At 42.5% G+C, this 26044-nt stretch overlaps 1 protein-coding gene across 1 annotated transcript; it reads left to right on the top strand.

Annotated features, from left to right (window-relative positions):
* Positions 1 to 14686: 14686 nt before the first annotated feature.
* Positions 14687 to 17152, top strand: LOC149919030 (uncharacterized). Its single transcript, XM_090135700.1, has one exon. It carries the CDS (start codon positions 15131 to 15133, stop codon positions 17150 to 17152), a length of 2022 nt encoding a protein of 673 aa, XP_089991826.1. The 5' UTR covers positions 14687 to 15130.
* The last annotated feature ends 8892 nt before the right edge of the window (positions 17153 to 26044 follow it).

Raw genomic sequence — 26044 nt, forward strand, 5'->3', positions numbered from 1 at the left:
TACTGTTTTACATACAGAAGACAGACAGTTTTATATGAAAACACACACAACCTCCGTTCCATTCAGCTACATTTGTCATCTTACAAGTAACATAGGACTACCCTTGGGATAAGTCAAAGAAATGAAAATATCCACTGTTAAAATTACAAGAGATTGCACTAAGTAGCCATGATTTTTAGTTGTTTTAGCCATATCAAGCACGGAATATTCACTGGGGAAGATCTTACACTTATTTACTAGTGAAATAAAATGATTAATAAAAGCTCAAATAGAGCACTTTGGTGGTGTCCAGAAAGTTGGAGTATTAAAGATATGAGGGATGCCTAATAAATTGCACTCACTGCATAGTTCATCTGATAAAGATACTACTCAAGAAAGTGCAAAGTACATAAATGTTGAATAAATCAATAAATATAACCTAAAGCACATAATTTCCATTGTGTTTCTTTCTCATTCTTTTAATCTTTACTTTTCCTTGTATATTTTCACTGTTCCCATATTAAAGTGAAGGCAATATGAATAGGAATTCTGAACTGGATGCAAACTACTGATTAACTAAGTATTTCACATTTTAGAAAGGGTCATGCTTTTTGGGTGCTATGATGGACATGCAGAAGTTCTTCCATTCACTGTCTAGACTCTAGACCGATTACAACATTCGTTTCCTATCTACCCTGACTTGAAATGAAAATGTCATTCACAGACTTTGCGTTATCTCCTTTTCTAAGTCCTCTGAACACATTTGTAGCTTGAAAATGAAGATTAAAAATAGTCTAGAATAAATGTTAAAAAAGCAATACCTTTTAAAATAGTAAAACTTCTGTTAATTATTGGCCTGTTGGTGACTTGTTTTGTTTTGTTTTCTCATAGAGTTCTTTATTTACCTTAAATATATCACCAAATATTTATATGTTCATTAAACTATAGAGAACACTCACTACTTCTTGATGATTCATTTCTAAAATGCAGTCCTTAGTAAACCACAGTTACAGAAATATCATTTCTTAAAGACACTACAATGGGAAATGCATCTTATATGATAAGAACATTAAATAGTAAAAAATGAGTCATTTTAAATAATCCGTTTTGTTGCAAACTATATTTGCTTTAGTACGCAAAAGTCATATTCACTGAATGGAGATTTAAATAAGCTACATTCTATTGTATTTTATTTCCAGGGACCTGGATGTTGTATTTTTTCTTATGTGCTGTGTACTATTGACTTAGAAGTTTCATTCTTGTTATTACATGTAAGTTTGTGGTGGCTTGTTTGTTTGTTTTGTTTTTGTTTTTGTTTTTGTTTTTTTTTCTGTTTTAGCAATGCTTTTTCAAAATAAATTGATTCATTTCCTAGGCATTCTGTTAATTGCATGGGATAATATCTGAAATGCTTATAGTGTTTCTAACAGTTTGAGAAAAAATATTTTCAAGCAGATTATTTAGATTAATTATATCCTCCACTAGAATTAGGTTGTCCCTTCTGGCTCCATTCTCATTGTTGTATTTAAGTGGTGACACTAAAGAAAAGGAAAATCACATTAACAGTAATGAATTGTTGTTTATGCAGGTTCAAACAGAAAACTTAAAAAAAAAAAAAAAAAAAGAAGAAGAAATGAAGAATGAAAAATGAAAAATGAAAAAAAATGGATTTTATCTTAGTTATATTTTCCTCTAATGAAGAATATTTTCAGAAGATAGAAAACTGCCATTTAAACCTTGCAAGTCACTCATGGGATGAAACAAAAATACCCTAAATCATTTCTGTATTCCAAACTTACTTAGGATTGAGAATGGCTTGATAAATTTCGGTGGCCTTTAACTCCTGTATTATCTCGACATAGGTAATTGTGGTAATATCTATCAGGACCCTGTAATGAAATCTGCTGAAAGACAAAGGGTATATTTATTTAGAGCCCCTTCAAGGTTATCTTGTAATTGCAAAGTCCACCACAGTTCAGATATACACAGCTCAGATATGTACATTTATACAAAGTACATGCACAATTAAGAAACATGCAAGTATCATATCCTCTTCTACCACACAAAACCATCAGGTCATTTTCTTTTGTCTTCTCTTTGGTATGCAGTTCATCACAGACATGATTTTTTCTTTTGTCTTCTGCTGCAAAAATTAGGATGCATCAAATACAAATTGCAGACAGCAAGCTCAGACCAACAGGAAACACCACTTTATCCTATAACTCATACTGAAGCCATGGACCTGCTTTGAGCATTGTGGATTCACACAGGTATGTAAATCATATGGAAAAAGTTAATGGAAGAATATTCAGTCTCTGGTTACTAAATACAAAGGCATCACATCTTGCTTGGAAATTTCCTGGGCCGCAGATCACTTGAGGGTAGGAGGTCAAAAACAGGAGGATCACTATCTGCTTACTCTGAACTTACACTGAGGCTGTTTTTCTGCATGAGCTTCTATTCAGATGTGGTATTTCTGTTCTCACATACTAGATACTAAAAAAATTAAAAAATTAAACAAATTGAAATTCTGACTGACACTAACAGTTCACTGAGACTAATAAGGAGCAAATGTGCAGTACTTTGAATCCTTTCAAACATTATTGTTGAGAAAGAAATTAGAAACAGACTAATCTGTGGAAGTGTGAATTCTTCAGCACTCTAGCTAAATGCTCATTGCTTTCTCCTGCTGTGTATAGAGCCCTGAAACTTGGAGTGCACACAGATTGCTTTCTCTCCTCCCAGTGAAGGAGAGAAAGAAGGACATTCCTTCAAATTTTGATAGCAGAAGACAGGGAAATCCTTCCCACTGTGCTCTCTTGCTCAGATTCTGTGGAAGGAAGAGAAGTGAGAGCAGTGTCATAGGAAGATACTATCTATTAGACAAGTCTCTGCCTTGAAGAAATGGGCATGGAACTTGAAGCAGAGAAGTTGTTTTTCTGTGTACAGCAATGCAGAAGAGGTATGAGAAACTGCTAGAAAGTAAGACCATAATGAAATTTCACCTTTCTGCTTTCTTTCTGGTGGTAATGCAGAGAGTGTTTTCCTGGAACTGTATTTTAAATCTGGAGAAGAAACATTTCATCTGCTTCTGTAGGATATTGTTCTCACCCATCACTGCTGACATATAAGTACTCTTCTGCTGAGAAAGAGCATTTAAACTTATTGAACACTGACTTCTCCTACAAAAGAGGCATTATTCAGAAGAAGTCATAGTATGAGACTACAAACAAAGGAGACATTTTATGAATGTTCTTCTATGTGCAGAGACATCCAACACCATTTACAGCCAAACACAGTTCTTCATCTTAGTCAAAATTGCTTCATATCTGTTTTTAGATAGTTATGAGTCAACCCAAACCATTATGAGCAACTCCTTATTTTCATTCTGCAAATTCAGCAAATTTGGTACACCTTAGCTGAGTTCAACTCAAATTTGTAAAAACAAAATTAATAAATAACAATAAATAAAACAGATTTTTCTTGTCATATCTTTTCACATCTTCTCATATCTTCTCATCTCTTTTTCTTGTATTCTCCTCTTCTTTTCTTGGAAATAAGCCATTGTTTTCCCAATGCAAAAAGAAGAAATAGGATATAAAATGCAAACTCTCATTCCCAAACCCATAAGATAATCATGTACCTTCTGCTGTTGCTGTTGATCCTGCTGCCAGCACTGTCAGCAGCTCCATTGCTTCTATAGCAACAGCTACTTCCAACTGTGCAATGCTTGCAAGTAATTTAGGTGTGTAAGACAACTACATTTTAGGGATGTCTGCATGTTATACACTAGAAACACAACATTGTCAATAAAAACTGAGCCTGCCTCCAATTATAATTCTTCTATATCTTCCCCACGTCCTCCACCACTTCCCTGGGCAATATCAGTTTGCAAGGGGATATTACAAGTGGAAAAAAAAAAAACAATCAAACCTAGAATCACATACAACCCTTCCCCCCCAAAAAATAAACAACAACAAAACCATAGAAAAGTAACAACCGCAAGAGCATACCAGTTACTAGTGAGTAACAAACCGTACATGCTCAGGTAGGATGGTCATTTCAAACCAAGATAAAGCTGCTGAAGCATTTCTCCTTAATTTAGGAATGTACCCATTATCATGGGTCAACTAAGCATCATGTTTCATGTTTTAGAGTCCTAAGGACGTTTCTCAACCTGTTGGATTTTCCCCAATTGTTCTTTTTTCCTAGAGTGTTTAGTTACTGTCTGTCATCTAGTGAAGAAGTGTGGGTGGGTAAATAGTAGCATATTCAAATTGACCACTTCACTGATTACCTCAAATTATGAGAAAACCTTGAAGCATAATGTCATAATATAGGATTAATAAGCACGACCTTTGGACATAATAATGTTATTCAGTTATCTACTCACTTCAGTACCTGTATATAACCAGTATAAGACATTAAGAATTGAACAAATGAGTGTACATTATAGAAGCATAAAGCTGAATCCAATAGTAATATTTACAAGACTGAGAACATGTGGCTAACACAAATGCTTAGCCTAGCACTTCTGCTTGACAGCAAGGCTCTGTAAACAGTAAACTGTAGATGCCTTTATAAAGATCAATAAACATGAAGATTTCACACAGCACTTTCAAAGTTATTGGCTGCTGCAGTATTCAGTAGGGATATCAACTGATGCTGCCACCTAAATCTAGAGTTAGCAGGAAGCTTTGCTCACAAGAACGCCATGTGAAGTAGCAAGCATGGTAATTCAGTAAAAGACAGTTCAAAAGATTAAAAAGCTCCTATTCCTGATGTCCCTGGCTTTATTTTCTCCTCAGACCTACCCTCATAATGACCACCAGTAATGTTCAAAGAATTGCATAAGATAATGGCTCAACACAATATTTATTCTCTACATTTTTCTCATGTTCCTGAATTCTTATCCATACTGATAAAAACTATATAGAAATTCATGGAATAATAAATCTCTGAAAAAAAATTCAGATCCTTGTGTGTTTTCTAGCACTCTTGCAACAAGGCTCAAATTCAAAGAAATATTTTAAACAGGGTCAAAGTGGCATCTTCATGTTTGTTATTTCATGGGAATTGCCAGGCCTGAACCAATGGTTGACCATTAGGAGAGAAAGTGTGGCTAACCCAGAGAGCTTATATGCAAGCAATACATCTCTGTACAGTAAGGGATGTATTGCAAAAGAAGGCACTGCCATTGCCTTCCTTTGCTCCTCAGTTATCTTTTGCAAAATTCCATACCAGTTCTCAATATAGCAGCCTTTTTTTTGTTTTTTTTTTTTTTCAGACAAAGAGACAGAGTGAGATTAAAATGCTTGAACCCTTGTCTACAATGAGCAGAAAAGGAAAACATCCAGGTGGTTTCCTTTAGAAAGCACCCATTCAGCACTGGTGTCTCCATTTGTTAAGGCACTTGAGCAAACCTTTTTTATCACCAATTAAGATGTCACCATCCCTGCTAATTCTTCTGCACTAATCTGCTAGATAATAAGACATAGCCTAGCTAGCATAGCTCAGACCACACTTCTAAGAATAAGAGATGTTGTCTTATGGCTAGAAGATTATCAAAATTACCAAAATACAGGCAGGCTCAGCATGCAAGAGACTTGGCTATCATCAGTTTATAAGATGTCCATCTTACTGTCTATGGAATGGGTAAAACTGAAAACTGACTGTATAACCTTAACCAAATTCAAATGTGAATGAAACACATCTCGCTCAGTAGACAAAAAAAAAAAAAAAAAGAAGAAGAAGAAGAAGGGGGGGGGGGTGGGGATAAAAATTGAGGATTCTTAAACATTTGTTTGCAGCCTACATATCCTCTGGGCAAATTATGACAGCCAAAGTGAGGAAAAAAGATCTTAGTAATGCAGACGTGTAGCAAAACATTAAGCAAGGGCTTTTACTGAGGCTGAACCTTAATAGAAAACGTAAACCCTGTAGAGAACTAACAACAAATGTAAGAAACAATAGCCAAAACTGTCTTACTATATGATACTTTTAGAACTGTCTAGTGTCTAGTGAAGGGGATTATTCGTTGGACTTCCCTGCCTTGGTACTGCTAACTATGTCTGGTCTAGATTTCTCTGAAGAATAATTAAATTGTGTAGACACCACCTTATGCTAGAATCACTTCTCAATGCATGTGAAGAGACCACAGTCCTCTGATAGACATTTCCCCTCCATTAAATTCTGAGATTTTTTGTTCAACTCTCAATTTTTCACCTTCTGCTTCTGGCCCCAAATCTGCTTCTGCTTAAAATTTATTTTCTATTTTGAGCACTTTCAGGCTTTTCCTCCCACAATTCTGCATAACCCTTAGTTTCTCATCTCCTTATACAGTCCTTTTTTTTTTTTTTTCTTCCCTTAGAAGCCTCTACTGGCTAAATGCCAGCATCATCATTGTTTCTGAATCTAAAACTAAAAGGAAATATGAAACGTACTTCTTTTTCCTGTGCAGTAGAGTATTGTGCTCTACTAAATCAATTATGCCATTAATCTATTTATCTGTATGCCTGAGAAAAGCACTACATCAGATAAGTGCTGTGTTTTTTTGGACTTGTAGCCTCCAAACAGACATGAAAGAAGTCAAATTTGATTCTCCCGCTTTTTGCTGTTAACCTACTGCCTCACCCATTTCTAAGTATGCAAGTAAAACATTCTACTGCACTATAAATTCAGTGTCATATTTGCTGGAATAAAGTGAAACCATTTATCACAGAGATCTCTTCATTCATTTTTTTCCGCATACTCTTCTCTGGCTTCTTGAGTTCAAAAAAAAATAGTATTTTCCCTCTTCAAGGGAAAAATAAATATATCATGCCTCAGTACCATTCTGAGTGTGTGTATACATACACAAAAACCTAGCTTAGTAGCAGAATGCATATATTCATTTTCAATAGTGATATGAAGACATGAAGACTCCTCAGGCCACCTTAAACTTCATGCAGAATATCAACATGATAAACAGAAGAAGAAAACTCAAAACGTCAAGAAAGAATACTTGATAGACAGAGAGAGAGAGGGAAGAAATTAATTTATCTTTCACTGAATTGCTTGCCTCTAAAATAATTCTGCACAACATCAGAAAAACTCTAGGAAATTCAGAACACTGTGATAAAGAAATGAAACTGGTGTCACCCTTGAGGAACGACCAGACTTTTGATTCAAACTGAAATTACTATAGCATCACCTATAGCAATCTCAAATGTTCAGAAAGCATAGAACCAATTAGAGAAGATTAACAGTATTTCCACTAATCATAGAAATCATTTTTAACAGTAAAATATTACTGTTTTGTGTGTGGCTTTTGTATCTTCAGCATACACTCTGCTCCCATACACATATTTCTCTTCAGGCTAAAATGAAAAACATGATGATGAAGTAATGTTTTACTTGTACACTTGGTGGGAGGAAAAAAGTAGAAAAAATGGAAGAATATGTCTGCTTATTTAATCACAGGTTCCATCAGTAGTGACTAAAATCAAGATACCAAAATAAAACCATTCAATGTAGCAAGCCCTAACTAGGTCGATCTGGCTGTCTGATAAAAAGGGTAGAATGAATATGCTATCATATTTGAGGGTGGGACAAATTCAGAGAGACCCTGCTAGGAGACATATTCCCAATAGAGAAAAGCATCCTCCCAGCACCTTACCTTCCAGCAGCTATTTGGCTGAGCTGATCATATCTGGGTGAATGCTGTGGCTTCAGTCCACATCCCGCTCTCTAATGCATAAGGTGAAAACCCATCTCAACACAAAAAATCACTCAAGTCACTCTCTAATTCATGTAATATAGACGATAACAATTGCATTACATTTTCATTCTTTCTAACCATCTCATTTGAGAATAAAAATTCATTCTTTAGATCACCACAGTCTAACGCTCATTATTGACCTTAATTCTGGTTTGAATTTTATCTTAGCAATAAAACAGAGAGTGTTTTCAACCTCACAGTACTCCCCTACAGGGCAGTCAGCCAAAAAGCAAGACAACATCATCACCACAGTTTGATATTGTAATTCTGCCCAGAATTTTTCTGCATATCATTTCCACACAAGCATGCATAACAAAGCTGTGTGTATTGTATGCACACAGATCATATTCTGCATTTGGAATAACTGTACTTAAGCCATCAGTCATTCAAAAGTTTGTACTGAATGTATCTCCAATATTAATGGAACCTTTCCACAAGCAAACCAGAAATACTCAATGTGGTGAGGAACTAAAAATGAATGTTCAGAATTCAAATTCTGCTCTGTTCATTTCTTTCCCTGCTTCAGAGCTGTCAGAATTGACAACGCTGACAATGAATAGGTCAGTGCTCCAAGATCATGACAATGGAGTAGAGAGAAAAAAGAAATCTTCCAGATATGAATCAAGTAACTTAACAAGTTTTGGCTCTGTGAGCTCAAGTGATTAGAACTAGGGAATAAATGTGCCTCAGAGTGAACAGTTGTTCCCATATTACAGACTCTGAATGAATATATTCAGCATAGAGGAGAGAGCTGGAGAGAGCTGTACAGCACAAACAGGCTCAAGTCTGGCTCTCTGTATTTCCGCAGGATATCTATCATAACTGTAGGTGAGCTAGTTTCTGTTTTAAGGTAGTCACAAAACCAAAAGTTAGGAAAAAAATAATTCAGTCTTGCTTTCAGGTTCCAAATTGAATTAAATTCCTCTAGGATTTGCTCAAGATGAGTGATATGTGAAGTATAGTTTGCTAATTACTGTAGAAAGAAAATAAGGCATGGCACATTGCTATTGAAGTAGTAAAACCATTGTGTTCACGCATATATAAATGTGGTCTTGGATGTTTTGCCACCAAACTTATTGTACAATTGCATAAACATGAAAAGCTGATGTCATGGTTTTGTGATTTTTTGGTTTTCGGTATTCCACATCATAACATCATGTGGGGCAGTGGGAGTTTAACTGTTGGTGCTCAAGCTCTGGGTACCAGCCTGGAAGAGAAGAAGAACTACATTCCCCAGGGGACTTTGCGGTCACAGAGAGTCTCGAGATACAACTCCTGGCAAGGTCACCTGATGCACTCTTCTTAGCCTGCTCTTCGTCGGCTCTCCTCCCTTTTCTCCCTGCTGCTCAACTGGACTGCGCATCTCACCTCAGCTCTCCGCGTTGTGGTGAGGCCTACCCACCTTTCGGACATTCTCTCTCTCATTATATTTGATTTATTAGCTTCAGATTTAATTATATTGTATTATAGTGTGTTATCTTGCATTCCGATAATATATTTAGTAAATTAGTTTGTTTCTCCTCAGATCGTTGCCGCTGTTTTTAATTATTTTGGGGTCCCCTGTTCCCTTTTTCCGGAGGCGCGGATCTGCGGATCCCTCCGCCCCGCTAGTCACGGAACTGGGCTGAACCAGCCCGTAAACCGTTGACATTTTTGGTGGAGAATGCGGGCAAATGCTTCTTTTTAGTTTTTTAGAACCAATCTCTCTCTGCTCTCGGAGAGTTTCGTTGGGAAAGTTTATCTTTTTCACAGGTGCTCACTGAGAACTTGACCTTGAAAGTCTAGGCGGACTGCCAATACTCTGGGATATTTGTAAACTTTGAGCACTGCTATCTTGTTTTTGTAAAGAAAGAGAAAAAAAAATGATTCTGCTTTCTCTTTTAAACCTGTTTGCAGAGGGAGCTGTTAATTTTACAGAGCTTGGGATTTTTAAGCAGGCTCCCAGTCTCTCCTTTGAATCCTTTATGCAGTTTTTGAATGCTCACCTGATCATGTTGTCAATCTCCCTGAATGTTCTTCTCATCATTTCACTCAGTATTTGTATTTATCATATTTTGAGGAAGCCTTCCCCAAAACCAGAGAATACTGAGTGGCAGGGAGTGTGGAGAGGCTTGGGAGAGACTTTAGAGAGATGGACATCTTCGGTGTCATGGAACTTCACTCCTGAACACCTGAAAGACCCTGAGAGCTTAAACGCATACTTGACACAGGAATGTTGCGGCTCAGGCAGATCTGAGGAGGCACAAATGATTTGGGGCCTAGCTAATGCTTATCGGGCCTTATTCAATAGTATCCCAGAGAGGGAGAGAGTTTGTGAAATTGAGAGAGAGCGTCTGAGAGCTGAAATGGAGAGTCTCAGGGAGGCAGTACGAAATGAGCGAGAGAGTCTCCAAGCCGAAAAGGAAAATCTTCAAACTGAGAGAAGGGATCTCCAATCTCAACGAGATGCCCTCCAAATCGAGAGAGACTCCCTGCAATCCAAACTCAACACTCTCCAATCTGAACGGGACATTGTCCAAACTGAGCGAGACACCCTTCAATCTGAACTAAATGCTCTCATGATTGAAAAAGACAGACTCCAAGCCGAACTGGAGGGTGAGAGCATTGGAACTGACCAACCTGATCAACCACAGGAGGCACCACAATTGATATCAGTTGCCCCTGTGAGAGGACAGAAAATGAAACGAATCTCGACTCAGTTAGAAGAGAAGAAAGAAATGAAAGACAAAGAGGAAGGTATGGAGTCCAGTCTGCCTGTTAGCAGCATAGAGCCCTGTGTCATATGCCAAAGCAGGCCAAAAAATGGCTGCATAGTACATGGCAAAACAGGCCATCTCATGTCATGTTTTACATGTGCAAGAAAACTGAAGAAGAGGAACAAACCCTGCCCGGTGTGCAGGCAGCCCATCCAAATGATTGTACTAACTTATTTTGGCTAGGGCGATGGAAAGCGACAAAAGGAACTCATAAACTGGTACAGCAAATAAGAGAGTAAGAAATTATTTCTATATGCTTATTGCAGATAAATATTTTGGGTGTCTTTACATTTGGTATGAAAAGTAATTGCTGAAGTAAATGCACTGGAATTGTCAAGTTTAGCCTGATACTTGCTAGTTAATTTAACATTGAACATTTTAAATCCCTCTCAGTAGAAGTAACCAATTCCTGTTGGTCAGTGTTTGTGTTTCCAGGTGTTTTACTGTGCATAAAAGTCAGTAACGTTTCAGTTATGGTATTGATTACCTCAGAAGGGGATACTTTAAGGATCCCAAAGGGTATCGATGGGCCTTTGGAATAGCTGCTGTAGACACGGAAGGTGTTAAGCAGTTGTCTGTTTTGCCTGGCCTATCAGAAGATCCGTCTGTTGTGGGGTTGCTACGAGTAAAAGAGCAACAGGTACCGATTGCTACAAAAACGGTGCACAGGCGGCAGTACCGTACCAACAGGGATTCCTTGCTCCCCATTCAGAAACTGATTTGTCAACTAGAGAGTCAGGGAGTGATCAGCAAGACTCACTCGCCTTTTAATAGTCCCATATGGCCAGTGCGTAAAGCCAGTGGAGAATGGAGGTTGACAGTAGATTACCGTGGCCTGAATGAAGTCACACCCCCACTGAGTGCTGCTGTGCCGGACATGTTAGAACTCCAATATGAATTGGAGTCAAAAGCAGCCAAATGGTATGCCACCATTGACATTGCTAATGCCTTTTTCTCCATTCCTTTGGCCAAAGAATGTAGGCCACAGTTTGCTTTCACCTGGAGGGGCATTCAGTATACCTGGAATCGTTTGCCCCAGGGGTGGAAACATAGCCCAACCATTTGCCATGGGTTGATCCAAGCTGCACTGGAACAGGGCAGTGCTCCTGAGCACTTACAGTATATTGATGACATCATTGTGTGGGGCAACACAGCAAAGGAAGTTTTTGAGAAAGGAGAGCAAATAATCCAGATCCTTCTGCATGCTGGTTTTGCTATTAAGCGAAGCAAAGTGAAAGGACCTGCCCAGGAAATTCAGTTCCTAGGTATAAAGTGGCAAGATGGACGTCGTCACATCCCGACAGATGTGATCGACAAAATCACTGCCATGTCTCCGCCCACTAATAAGAAAGAGACACAATCGTTTCTGGGCGTAGTGGGTTTTTGGAGAATGCATGTTCCAAACTACAGCCTCATTGTAAGCCCCCTTTATCACGTGACAAGAATGAAGAATGAGTTTACATGGGGCCCTGAGCAGCAGCAGGCTTTTGAGCAGATTAAGCAAGAGATAGCCCGTGCCGTGGCCCTGGGGCCAGTACGGACGGAGCAGGATGTAAAGAACATCCTCTACACTGCTGCTGGAGAGAAAGGTCCCACTTGGAGTTTGTGGCAAAGAGCCTCAGGAGAGACCCGAGGCCGACCCCTGGGATTCTGGAGTCGGGCCTACAGGGGGTCGGAAGAGGGCTACACTCCAACTGAAAAGGAGATCTTAGCCGCGTATGAGGGGGTTCGGGCTGCTTCTGAAGTAGTTGGTACTGAAACACAGCTCCTTCTGGCACCTCGACTGCCAGTGCTGAACTGGATGTTCAAGGGAAAAGTTCCTTCCACCCATCAGGCTACTGATGCCACTTGGAGTAAGTGGATTGCGTTGATTACGCAGCGAGCTCGGATGGGGAACCTCAGCCGTCCAGGGATCCTAGAGGTGATCATGGATTGGCCTGAAGGCAAAAAGTTTGGAACACCACCAGCAGAAGAAGTATCACGTGCTAAAGAGGCCCCACCATACAATGAACTACCAGAAAATGAAAAGACATATGCCCTGTTCACTGATGGATCGTGTCGTATTGTGGGGAAGCATCGCAGATGGAAAGCTGCTGTGTGGAGCCCCACACGACAAGTTGCAGAGGCCACTGAAGGGAAAGGAGAATCAAGCCAATTTGCAGAGGTAAAGGCTGTCCAACTGGCCTTAGATGTTGCTGAACGGGAGAGGTGGCCAATGCTTGATCTTTACACTGACTCATGGATGGTGGCAAATGCTTTATGGGGGTGGTTACAGCAGTGGGAACAGAACAACTGGCAAAGAAGGGGTAAACCCATTTGGGCTGCTGAACTGTGGAAAGACATTGCTGCCCGAATAAAGAATATTGTTGTAAAGGTGCGCCATGTAGATGCTCATGTGCCCAAGAGTTGGGCTACTGAAGAACAGCAAAATAACCATCAGGTAGATCGAGCCGCCAAAATTGAGGTGGCTCAAGTAGACCTGGATTGGCAGAACAAGGGTGAATTATTTCTAGCTCGGTGGGCCCATGAGACCTCGGGTCATCAAGGAAGAGATGCAACATACAAATGGGCTAGAGACCGAGGGGTGGACTTAACTATGGATGCTATTTCACAGGTTATCCATGACTGTGACACATGCGCCACAATTAAACAAGCCAAGAGGATGAAACCTCTCTGGGAGGAAGGGCGATGGCAAAAGTATAAATATGGGGAGGCATGGCAGGTTGATTATATCACCTTGCCACAATCTCGCAGTGGTAAGCGTTACGTACTTACTATGGTAGAGGCAACCACTGGGTGGCTTGAAACATATGCAGTACCCCATGCTACCACCCGAAACACCATACTGGGTCTTGAGAAACAAGTCCTGTGGCGACATGGCACCCCAGAAAGAATTGAGTCAGATAATGGGACTCATTTCAAAAATTCTCTTGTAAATACTTGGGCCAAGGATCATGGCATTGAGTGGATTTATCATATCCCCTATCATGCACCAGCCTCTGGTAAAATTGAACGCTACAATGGGTTGTTAAAAACCATGTTGAAAGCAATAGGTGGCGGAACATTTAAGCATTGGGAGAAGCATTTGGCAGAAGCCATCTGGTTGGTCAATACTAGAGGATCTATCAATCGTGATGGTCCTGCTAGCTCCCTACATACTGTCAAGGGAGATAAGGTCCCTGTAGTACATGTAAAGAACATGCTGGGAAAAGCGGTTTGGGTCTTTCCAGCTTCTGGGAAGGGCAAACCTCTTCGTGGAACTGTTTTTGCCCAGGGACCTGGGTCCACTTGGTGGGTGATGCAGAAAAACGGGGATGTTCAATGTGTACCACAAGGGAATTTGATGTTGGGGGAGTGCAGTCAGTAATTCCATGTATATATACAGGTTTGTGTGTGCATGTGTTTAGTGTTTGGTAAATATATTTTGTTTGTATATGTTAAGCATGATGTAGTGATGTAGAATAAGGGGTGGAATGTCATGGTTTTGTGATTTTTGGTTTTCGGTATTCCACATCATAACATCATGTGGGGCAGTGGGAGTTTAACTGTTGGTGCTCAAGCTCTGGGTACCAGCCTGGAAGAGAAGAAGAACTACATTCCCCAGGGGACTTTGCGGTCACAGAGAGTCTCGAGATACAACTCCTGGCAAGGTCACCTGATGCACTCTTCTTAGCCTGCTCTTCGTCGGCTCTCCTCCCTTTTCTCCCTGCTGCTCAACTGGACTGCGCATCTCACCTCAGCTCTCCGCGTTGTGGTGAGGCCTACCCACATTTTGGACATTCTCTCTCTCATTATATTTGATTTATTAGCTTCAGATTTAATTATATTATATTATAGTGTGTTATCTTGCATTCCGATAATATATTTAGTAAATTAGTTTGTTTCTCCTCAGATCGTTGCCGCTGTTTTTAATTATTTTGGGGTCCCCTGTTCCCTTTTTCCGGAGGCGCGGATCTGCGGATCCCTCCGCCCCGCTAGTCACGGAACTGGGCTGAACCAGCCCGTAAACCGTTGACAGCTGAACAACCTGTCAATCTTAAATATATTCTAGCTTTCAAGGAAACAGAGAAGAGGGGATTTCAAGAAGATGATTTGTACCTACAATTTCTGCCTAGTAATTATACTATCAGTTTTGTCTTATTGAAAAGTAATGTAAAAGAGAACAAGAAATGCTAGGACAGAAGAAAGTATTTAATTTTATTAGGTGTAGTAGGCGTGGCGAGGACACGGTGTGTGACGGGGTCAGGTTCCCTATGCTCAGGGCTTGCCAGGTGCTGTCCCACGATAGGACAGCGTGAATGCAAGGGGTGTAGACAAAGCGGGACGAGAATATTTAAGTGCCTGCTACATTTTAATAAACGCCATTTTGCTTCACCTATACTTGGGGTCTGTGTGAGCATTTGGCCCCGACCTGGTATGGGGTCGGTTTCGCTGGCAAAGCAGCACCTTATGGGGTGGAAAACGAGTGTTGCAGAGAGAACGGCAACAAATGGTGACCCCGACGTGATTCACCCTGTGAGTAGTAGCTGCCCGGCGTGCCCGTAAGGCGGTGGAACCTGTGAGGTGGCGGCAGGTCGCCTACGGAAGACACACTGCGGTGGAACCTGTGAGGTGGCGGCAGGTCGCGTGTGTAATTATGGATCAAGTAATTAAGGTACTTTTATATTTTTGTAAAACTTATTGCGGTAAGACCGTTCCTTCTAAGAAGGAGATCGCCGCCGTGTTATCGCGGCTAGAAAAGGAGGGTGAGCTGGACTCCCCTCAACAGGTGCTCGATTCAAATCGGTGGGACTCACTTACTTCGGCGCTGTGCCAGCGCGCCATGTCCGACCAAAAAGCCTCAGAGCTTAAAACGTGGGGCTTGATACTTGAGGCTCTTAAAGCGGCAAAGGCAGAAGGAGGGTTCGGGGAGGACCGGAGCGCGACGGGGGCTGCCGGGAGCGGGTCTTTGCTTTCTCATAGATCCAGCGAGGCAAAGATGGCGCCGACGGCGGAGAGCGGAGGCGGAGAGACGCAGAAGAAGGAGTCGCCGAGTCAGTCATGTGAGCCGACAGCCCCGCCCTCGCCTTACCCTGCTCCGTCTTTATGCCCTTCTTTGGACAAAACGTCACAGCCAGAACTGCCCCTTGAAGAACGCGATAGGGTGGTAGGCGGAGCGCGCCGGTGTGGGAGCCCGCACCCGGGAGGGAGCCCGCGCCGGTGGGGGGGCCCGGTTACTGACTGGGCTAAAATTAAAGAGGCAGCAGAAGAAAAGGGCTTAGCGAATCCAGCTGCGTTTCCGGTTGTAGCCTCAGAAGACGGCCCAATTTGGGTTCCTCTAGACCCGAAAGGGATCACGAGGGTGCTTGAGGCAGTTGAGAAAAAGGGTTTGAAATCCCCCTTGACAATGAATGCCCTCGAGAACCTTACCGCACAGGGGCCTCTCTTGCCCTATGATATAGAGAATTTGATGCGTATGGTTTTGAAGCCGGTGCAGTATACATTGTGGAAGGAGGAGTGGCAGGCCCGGCTCAGACAATTATTGGTTATAGCGCAAAACGATCCAGCGAACGTATTACATAACTCCGACCTTCAGAGATTGATGGGCAGCGCACCAGGTCTGTTAACTGCCCAAGCACAGGTTACCCACCTGAGACCTGGGGAATTAATTGCTACATCTGACGCCGCTTTAGAGGCGTTTAGAAGGCTCGCAAGGAATGCAGAGCCCTCTACTCCGTGGACAGAAATTACACAGGGCCCCACGGAGTCATTTCAGGATTTTGCAAATAGGCTGATAAAGGCCGTAGAGGGGTCAGACCTTCCTAGAGCGGTCCATAGCCCTGTTATTCTGGACTGCCTTTATCAAAAGTCGAACGGGGACGTACGCGCTTTGCTAAGAGCGGCACCGGAAAAGTTTCACACCCCCGGTGAGGCCATCAAGTATATCGTAGAGAAACAAAAGTCAAATCCGTCTGTGGCAGGCGAGGTTGCTGCCGCAGTGACTGGAGTGATGATGGCGCATGGGGGCTTTGGTCATCATCACCCCGGCTATCCGGCAGTGGATCAAGAGGCTCAAGGCCCATGTTTTAGGTGCGGCCAGTGGGGCCATATCAGGGCCCAGTGTAGAGCCAGAATAGGCAGCAACGAAAGTCCAGTATGCCAGTTGTGTGGGAGAAGGGGCCACAAGGCGCCGCAGTGTAGAGCTCGAAGTAGACCGCAGCAGCCTAATAGATCGAGAGGGAGACCGCGTTCGACCGGGGACCTCCCTGTCCGCTTGCAGCTGGGAGACCTGAGCCAGCCTATGGTTGCTTTGTCTTTGGGTTGTGAGGAGCGCCCTCTAGTGAGGGCCACTATTACGATCACCGATCTCCCACCTGATTCAGCGGGGCCACGGTCCATCTTTGTCACTGCCTTGATAGACTCTGGCGCAGATGTGACGGTTATTGCGGAATCCGATTGGCCCTCTACATGGCCTACAGGGGCGGCACAGATGATAGCAGGAGTGGGAGGAACAACACCCACCCGGAGGTCCGCCCAGAAGATTGAGGTTATCGTAATCAACAGGGATGGCTCCCTGGAAAGGCCTGTTCTGCTTACCCCGTTAGTGGCGCAGGTGCCAGGAACCCTCTTAGGGAGGGACTTTCTGCGGGGTGTGGCAGCACGCATAACAAATTTATAGTGGGGGCCACGATCTGCCAATTGTCAGCGCAGTATGCGATCCCACTGCGCTGGAGACAGGAAGTGCGACCTGTCTGGGTGGATCAGTGGCCCTTACCGACAGAAAAGCTTGTAGCGCTTCACGCATTAGTACAGCAAGAGCTTCGCTTAGGTCATATAGAACCCTCTCTTAGTCAATGGAACACTCCTGTATTTGTGATAAAGAAGCGGTCAGGATCCTATCGCTTGCTGCATGACTTGCGCGCAGTTAACGCTCAGTTAGTGCCTTTTGGTGTAGTTCAGCAGGGTGCGCCCGTACTATCCGCCGTGCCTGCAGGCTGGGGGGTTGTTGTTATCGATTTGAAGGATTGCTTTTTCTCCATACCCCTGGCTGAGCAAGACAGGGAGGCTTTTGCCTTTACGGTTCCTGTCCGTAATAACCAAGGCCCGGCTCGTCGGTATCACTGGCGAGTGCTCCCACAAGGGATGGCGTGCTCTCCCACGATCTGTCAGATAGTGATTGACAGAGTTCTGAGTCCGGTCCGACAGTCCCCTAGGCAGTTCCTCCTGCTGCACTATATGGATGATCTGCTGCTATCATCCCCGACCCCATCGGGGCTCCAGTCATTAGAAGCCCAAGTGGTGACGCTCCTGACATCAGCCGGCTTCACTATTTCTGCTGAAAAGATCCAGAGAGGATCTGGGGTCCAGTTTTTAGGATATCGGCTGGGAGACAAAACTGTCCACCCAGTCGGGGTTGACATCAAACCCCAGATACGCACGCTATGGGATGTGCAGAAGCTAGTAGGAGCCCTACAATGGGTTCGAGGGGCACTGGGGATCCCTCCTTGCCTCATGCAGCCATTTTATGAGCAGCTTAAGGGCTCGGATCCGAACGAGGCGCGTTCCATCACGCCCGAAATGGCAGAGGCATGGAAAGAAATAACAGAATCCTGTTGTCATTCGGCTCTGTCTCAATATGATCCTGGAAAGGAGCTAGAAGTAGCTGCCTGTAAATGCGAGAGTGGGGCGGCTGCTGTTATAGGCCATGACTTGGGAGCCAAACCGCAACCATTGTGGTGGCATTTTTCCGTTCAGCCCACGCGTGCGTACTCCTCCTGGCTGGAAATATTGGCTAGGCTTCTTCGTAAGTGCCGTCATACAGCTGTCAGAACCTTTGGACAAGAACCTTCTATTATCTATCTCCCTACATCATTTCGTGATTCTTTACCGCTCCCAGAGCCCATCTTGCTTGCTTTGGAAGGGACGTCAGCTTCCCTCACATTTGCGGACTCGCCCCCTATTTTCGAACTGGCGAGACCATTGCAGCTGTCGTTACGGTGCAGGGTGCAAGACTCGCCCGTGGAAGGGCCTACCCTGTTTACCGATGCATCATCATCAACGGGGCAAGGGGCAGTAGTGTGGGAAACAAATGGTCGCTGGGATTCCATAATCTTCACAGATCCGGGCGCCAGCGTTCAGATGCTCGAGGTCAGGGCTGTTGCGATGGCGATTGTTTATTGGCCCTCCCTTCCCTGTAACATAGTCACAGATTCTGCTTTTGCAGCTAAGCTCGCTTTGAAAATGGGCCAAGAAGGCATCCCTAGTACGGAAGCAGCGCTTATCTTAGAAGATGCTTTGTGCACCCGAGTAGAGCCTATAGCAATTTTACATGTAAGAAGTCATTCGGATGTACCAGGATTCTTTTCAGAGGGCAACGCAGCCGCAGATGCGGCTGCAGGGTCCCGTGTCCTGACGATCCGAAAGGCCAGAGACCTCCACTCCACGCTTCACATAGGCGCCCGGGCACTCGCTCGAGCCTGTGGTATTTCCATTACAGCTGCAAGGGATGTGGTGCAGGCCTGCCCTCACTGTAATTCAGCTCCTGCTATTGGGGTGGGGGTCAACCCCCGCGGCTTAGGGCCACTGCAGATATGGCAGACGGACTTTACGTGGGAGCCGCGAATGTCACCTCGGTCGTGGTTGGCAGTTACTGTTGACACAGCCTCCACGATGATCGTGGCTACCCAACACGGAAAAGCTAATTCTACCTCGGCCCAGGCCCACTGGGCTGTGGCTATTGCGGTCCTCGGCTTGCCAGTGCAGATTAAAACGGACAACGGCTCATGTTTTACATCACGATCTACCAAGGATTGGTTAGAGGCCTGGGGAATTCAGCATACTACGGGTATTCCGGGAAACTCACAAGGACAGGCCATTGTTGAAAGAGCCAACCGCCTCCTCAAAGAAAAGATCTATGTTCTTGGGGAGGGGGAGGGATATAACGACAGAATCCCAATAGCAAGACAAGGAGAGATACTGGCCAAAGCTCAGTTTGCCTTAAATCACTATGAAAGAGGGGATGCCAGCAGGGCACCAGTAGAAAAGCACTGGCGACCCAGAATTCTAGAGGAAGGCCCTCTAGTCAAAATAAGAACGGAGGCAGGAATATGGGAGCCAGGATGGAGGATTCTAGTATGGGGTAGAGGGTATGCTGCTGTAAAACATGTCAATACGGGAAGTGTCATGTGGATCCCGGCGAGAAAGGTCAAACCAGATCTGATAAAAGAGAACAGTAACGAGGGACTCTGAGTTTTGCAGGTATGGCTCCTGTGAACGCCGAAGAAGGAGACAGCCCAGGAACCCCGAAAGAAGGCCGGGAGAAGCGTGGAGGAGACTCAACCGTTGCTGCCAACGAGAAAACGCGTTTCTAACAGGCAAATGCTATGTTTAGTGTGTGTGGTGGTTATTGCTTTATCACAGGGAGCGAGGGTATTCACCTTTTGTCACTGTCAGGGAATTCACCTTTTGTCACTGTCAGGGAATTTACGGGTTACTTAGGTAAATAAGATGAGCCAAAACAACTTTTGCTTTAGTTTGCAATCGGCTACCTCACTCTTTTGCACTTGCCTAATGGGCATTTCTCAATACACGTTAGAAGCCTTTGCGAGGTACACTACAAACCATTCCAGCTGCCGTAACAACACCGATTTAGCTAGCCAAATGGCATGTTTGATAAATCTCTGAACGACTCTGGGGTTGCTGCAGCACAGAGCTTGGCTCAGATAGAACGCCTAGCATGTTGGTCAGTTAAGCAGGCGAATTTAACAACATTAGTATTGAATGCGATGCTAGAGGACACAAACAGCATTCAGCATGCGGTGCTGCAAAACAAAGCAGCCATCTACTTCTTGCTCCTGGCACAGGAGCATGAATGTGAAGACCTAGAAGGAATGTGTTGCTTCAATCTTAGCGACCACAGCGTATCCATCCATAAAGCGCTGAAAGCCCTGCGAGACCATACGGAGAGGATCCAGGTGGACGACGACCCCATCGGAGACGGGTTCAAGAAGACGTTTGGCAACTTCGGGAGTTGGATTGCGAAGATCGTTAAGGACATAGTATTAGCACTCTTAGTAATTGTGTGTATTGCCACTATTCTGCCGTGTGTGATTATGTGCTTTCAGAATTGCTTGCTAAGGATTATGTAGTAGCTTAGGGACCAATGCATAGAGTATAGAGTATCACGGGTATCGGGAACAATTGTAGCGTTTGCGTTCGCGCTGTTACGGGATATTACTGAGCATAGGGAGGGGGAGATGTAGTAGGCGTGGCGAGGACACGGTGTGTGACGGGGTCAGGTTCCCTATGCTCAGGGCTTGCCAGGTGCTGTCCCACGATAGGACAGCGTGTATGCAAGGGGTGTAGACAAAGCGGGACGAGAATATTTAAGTGCCTGCTACATTTTAATAAACGCCATTTTGCTTCACCTATACTTGGGGTCTGTGTGAGCATTTGGCCCCGACCTGGTATGGGGTCGGTTTCGCTGGCAAAGCAGCACCTTATGGGGTGGAAAACGAGTGTTGCAGAGAGAACGGCAACAATTAGGGGAAAAAAAAAAAAAAAAAAAAAGAAGAAGAAGAATGACACTGTAGAGATTCTAATTTTCATTCTCTTCACTGAATACCTTTTTCCTATTCAGACCACTTTAAAATGAAGTAGTGGCATCTGCTGTCTTCACAAGTACATGCATAATTATAGATAACCAGCTTACAGGTATTTCAGTCCACACAATTAAACTCATCAGCTGAGAGTTGTTTGTGATGCTCTCTCTCACTCATAAGAATTGTCCATTTTTAATGACATTAATTAGAATTTTTTTACCACAACAAGCTTGAATACTTGAGCCAGAAGCAGCGCTCTGCCATAAGTAACTTAAAAAGCTCGATCTGTGTAGCTTATCAAAAATATTGAGAGATGACTTGATTACTGAACATAAATACCTTCACAGGGAGAAAATACGAGGGTTCTCTAAACTAATAGAGATGTAACAAAATCTAGGAGCTAAAACTGAAGTCAAGCAAATGAAGTGAGAAATAAGGCCCACTTTTTCTGAACTATAAGGAAGCAAAATGCTGGAGCAACCGTTGAAGGAGTAAGTAGATTTTTGATCTCCTAAGGTTTCAAGAACAACACTGAATGTCTTTCATGAAGTTATGTTTTTGCCAAATATAGCATGATTTAATTGAGTATCACCTACAGAACACCTTGGATAATTTAATGATCTGTGATATCCAACAGGCCAGACTTCCTATTACCATGGGAGCGCTAATATTTTTTTCCTATGCCAGTTGGTGTTTTTGCAAAACAGACTTCCAAGCACACATTGCTTCCTTCAAATATTATATAGGCCAAAGTAACAACCTCAAATGCTGAAAACAAGTTGAAAACAAGTGCTCCAAGCTTGAGCACTGTTACCCGTGTTCCATAATCTAGGTTAACATGGCTGATCATAAAAGACAGAGCTACCAACATTGTCCAGAATCATTTTTAATGATTGCTAACGGTTAAGGAATAGACTAGAACTTGATTTTTAACTGCAAAACGCAAGGAGAACTGCTTTTTACTTATCCCACATAGTTAGTTACCACTCAAGAGGAACTGTAACAGAAACAGGTAAATCTCTAAGCCTAGACAGTCCTTTCTTTGTATTTTCAGATAGCAGAAGCTTTCTGATGACAACTGGAGCACAATGTCATGAGCTCTTTTTTTTTGGCATGTTTTGTTTGTTTGTTTGTTTGTTTTTTGTCATTCAATTAGATCTTATTATATCAGAAAGAGGCTATATTTAGAGCAGTATCAGAAGCTCCATTTCCCATTGGGAACATTATATCTGGAAATAAAAACCATTATCACACCGTAAGTACATTATGCTTATCTTCTGAACCAATTAGTTTTCTTCCTGCATAACAGATAATACTTTATTATCTAGTGATCAGACAAATCCTTACTAAGAGATTCACAAATATTATTCCATCATATCACTGAAACTATATTGATGTATTACAGTTGAGAAAGTTTTGTCCTATTCATTGCCAAGCAGGATTTTCCCATGGTCTTCTCTGTTGAGTTTTCCCTTTAAAGGTTAACGCAGATCTGTAATATGGCAATAATTAGGTGGGGAAAGCTATTTCAGTCACTTTTGCTATAACGAGGTAAATATTACAAATGCCAAAGCAGTTAAGCTAGTTACAGGTGAATCAAACATTTAACTGTGTCTTTATTTGAGAGGAGGAATTGAGAATAACTGCTGTGGTAAATGCCAAAGGGTGCTACCTCACAGATTTCCAACAAAATTTTACTGACTTCAACACAGCTATAGCATAAATGAAGAACTGCATAAGCCTGTCTCTTGATCTTTAGATGTTTACTCAACCAGACTGTCATTTAATCCTGTATTCACTGATTGTCAAATGAAGTAATCTGTTTGCTAGAGCAACATCAGAGTTTGCTTAACATCTATTACAGAAGTAACCCACTTAGTAAAAATGGAACTTAGTGTTCCTAGAGATCCAGAGGAACCTAAAAGTTTTTAGCCTGTCTTAGAACTACATCTTGTACAGAGCTCAAGTGATCACTAACAAATCTTGGTAAAAGCATTAAAATTAGTAAACATGAAACAACAGAGCAAAGTTACACATGCACGGCTGAATGCCAGTGTGATGCAGGCAAACTTTCCTCTGTACATCACTCAGTCATATTTTTCTCTATACTGCAGCCTATGGCATTAATTACAATTCCCATTTTGCAGTCAGGGAAAGAGGAGAACTTTACTTTGGACTGGATGGTCTTGTAGGTCTTTTCCAAACTTGGTCATTCCGTGATTTACTAACTCTTCCCACAGAGGATTATCAGAAACCCACTGAACTTCATCTCTCCTTGGTCTCAACACAAACTCTTCAATTAATACTAACAGTTAAATTAAAGTACATTTTATGAATGGAAAGTGTGTACCAATCAGTATCTATTTTTCAACAAATAACATGTACAGCTACTGAAAACTCAGAACTGAAAGGACCAAGGTAATAACATAATAATAACTTGGTAGCAATAAGTTGCTGTGCAAGCAACTGTGACTTTCTGTAATAGCAGCTTATAATAATAGGTGCTCACAGGCTATGAATTTGATTTAACAAAGTTTAATAGATGTTCAATTAAAACTTAAAGCACTTGCTTAGCAGAATGCTAGGGCATAATGAAGCATGGATGGTTTATGATAAAGCCAGTATATGATGAATTTTAAACAGTAAGCAAAGAATGCCAAACAAAGGAGAAAACTGTAGAAACCTGCAAAACTACTTCTTGGACTACTTGATGTACTTCTATCTGAATTCTGCCAGTGGGTAACTTCACCTTGAGACTTAACAGTCATATGCAGCTGCTGAAAATATATGCAGATGAACACATACATTTTTATCTCTCTTACTACACTGTTTATAGCTATTACTCTCAAACAGGTATTGCACGCTCATGGAGAATACTGAATCATGAGCTGATTTAGTGTCTTACTTTAGTCCAGAATACAGTTCTAAGGAATTTTGTTTGGAGATAATGCATTTCCCCAATGAACATAGTTATAGATGAATTTCTCAGAGACTACAGATATCAGGAGCTGCAGTGATAACTCAGTGTAGCAATATGTGAACAGAAGTTTTTATCCCTGCAGTGACGGAAAAGAAATCTCAGTGGTCACATCTATTCAATAAAAATGACACACAGATAACTAAAAAGTAAAAGGAACCCTCACTGGAATCTGTGAGGACATGTACTGGCTCTGACTATGAAAGAGTTAACTTTCTTCGGAAGCCTATAAGATGACTTACTTTCATAACACCTTCCTGGTTATTGCTGAGCAGTGCTTGTACAGTGTCAAGGCATTCTTTTTCTCTCACTCTGATTCCCCAAGAAAGGCAGGCATTGGCAAAATCTGGGAGAGAACACAGACAAGACAGCTGATCCCAACTAACCAGAGCAGTTTTTCTTACCATATGGTGTTGTGCTCTGCAGTAAAGACTCATGGAAAGGACAAGAAAGGAGAGAAGTTCATGGTTACAACATTTGTCCTCCTAAACAACTATATTATGTCTGCAGAGGCTTTTTGGTTGGAACCTGCCAATAGAAATTAATGAAATAATTTCTTATTTTACTGTGTTTGCATGCAATTTTTCTTGTCTTAATAAACTGTCTTTATCTGAAACCATAAGTTTTGCACTTTTTCCTTTCTCATTCTCTTCCCTATCCCACCAAAGGAGTGTGAGAGAGAGGCTTCTGGGAGCTTAGTTGCTGGCTGTATTCAACCTACCACAAAAGTAAAAAAGTCCAAATGCAGAAGTAAAATTGTGGGCATGGAAAAAAGAGATGGTGAGAATGAGTCTCAGAAGGTACTTACATATTGTTCTATTCTTTCATCCATTGCATTCCACTCCACCTAAAGTAGACAGGGACTGGTTTTGTTTTCTTTCAGATGTGAGCAACAGAAGATGGTCAAAAAGCCATTCAAATTATTGTAAAATGTTTTCAGATAACAGATGGGGGCTGATAACTCAAACATATCAAAAGTAGAAAGATTTGATTGTATCTAACCTGAGGGAAATATTGAGAGTGTAAACAGAGAAGAAAAAATCTGATGAACTGAATGGAGGTACCAGCTAAGAATGTGTTTTTAGAGGCATTCACCACATTTTCTCTACAGGAAGAAGCACAGTTGCCTTTTTAAAAAAAATAACAACAACAACATAAACATCTTGTGGTACATCTTACTGTATGAATATAAAGAATTTATGTAATTTCTGTGTGTTTCAACTGCCAACTCTTGTGTCTTTGCAGAGAAGTGCATACTGCATTCCCAAGACTTCATCTGCCAGGCCCATAGGGTAGGATAAGCATGGCTTTAGCTCTTCAGCATTTCTAAGGAACTTCTGAAGCTTAAGGAGGCAAAATCACTTGCAAGGACAATTTAGGAAAAAAATGCTAATAAATCACAGAATCACAGAATCACAGAATTGGCAGGGTTGGAAGGGACCTCAAGGATCATGAATCTCCAACCCCCCTGCCACATGCAGGGCCACCAACCATTCCACCTAATGCTAGACCAGACTGCCCAGGGCCCCATCCAATCTAGCTTTGAACACCTCCAGGGACGGGGCATCCACAACCTCCCTGGGCAGCCTGTTCCAGTACCTCACCACTCTCTCCGTAAAGAATTTCCCCCTGACGTCCAACCTAAATCTCCCTTCCCTCAGCTTAAAACCATTTCCCCTTGTCCTGTTGTCACTCACCCTTTCAAAGAGTTGATTCCCTTCCTCTTTGTAGGCTCCCTTTAGGTACTGAAAGGCTGCAATGAGGTCACCCAAAAGCCTTCTTTTCTCCAGGCTGAACAAGCCCAGCTCCCTCAGCCTGTCTTTGTAGGGGAGGTGCTCCAGTCCCCTGATCATCTTCGTGGCCCTCCTCTGGACCCTCTCCAACAGCTCCCTGTCTTTCTTGTACTGGGGGCTCCAGACCTGGACGCAGTATTCCAGATGGGGCCTCACAAGAGCAGAGTAGAGGGGAACAATCACCTCCCTGTCCCTGCTGG

This window comes from Phasianus colchicus, chromosome 2 (genome assembly GCF_987193195.1).
Source record: "Phasianus colchicus chromosome 2, bPhaCol1.hap1.1, whole genome shotgun sequence".
In the NCBI taxonomy this organism is placed as follows: Eukaryota; Metazoa; Chordata; class Aves; order Galliformes; family Phasianidae; genus Phasianus; species Phasianus colchicus.

Coding starts and splice junctions, on each gene's coding strand:
- LOC149919030 (XM_090135700.1), top strand. CDS start 15,131: ATGGATCAAGTAATTAAGGTACTTTTATATTTTTGTAAAACTTATTGC.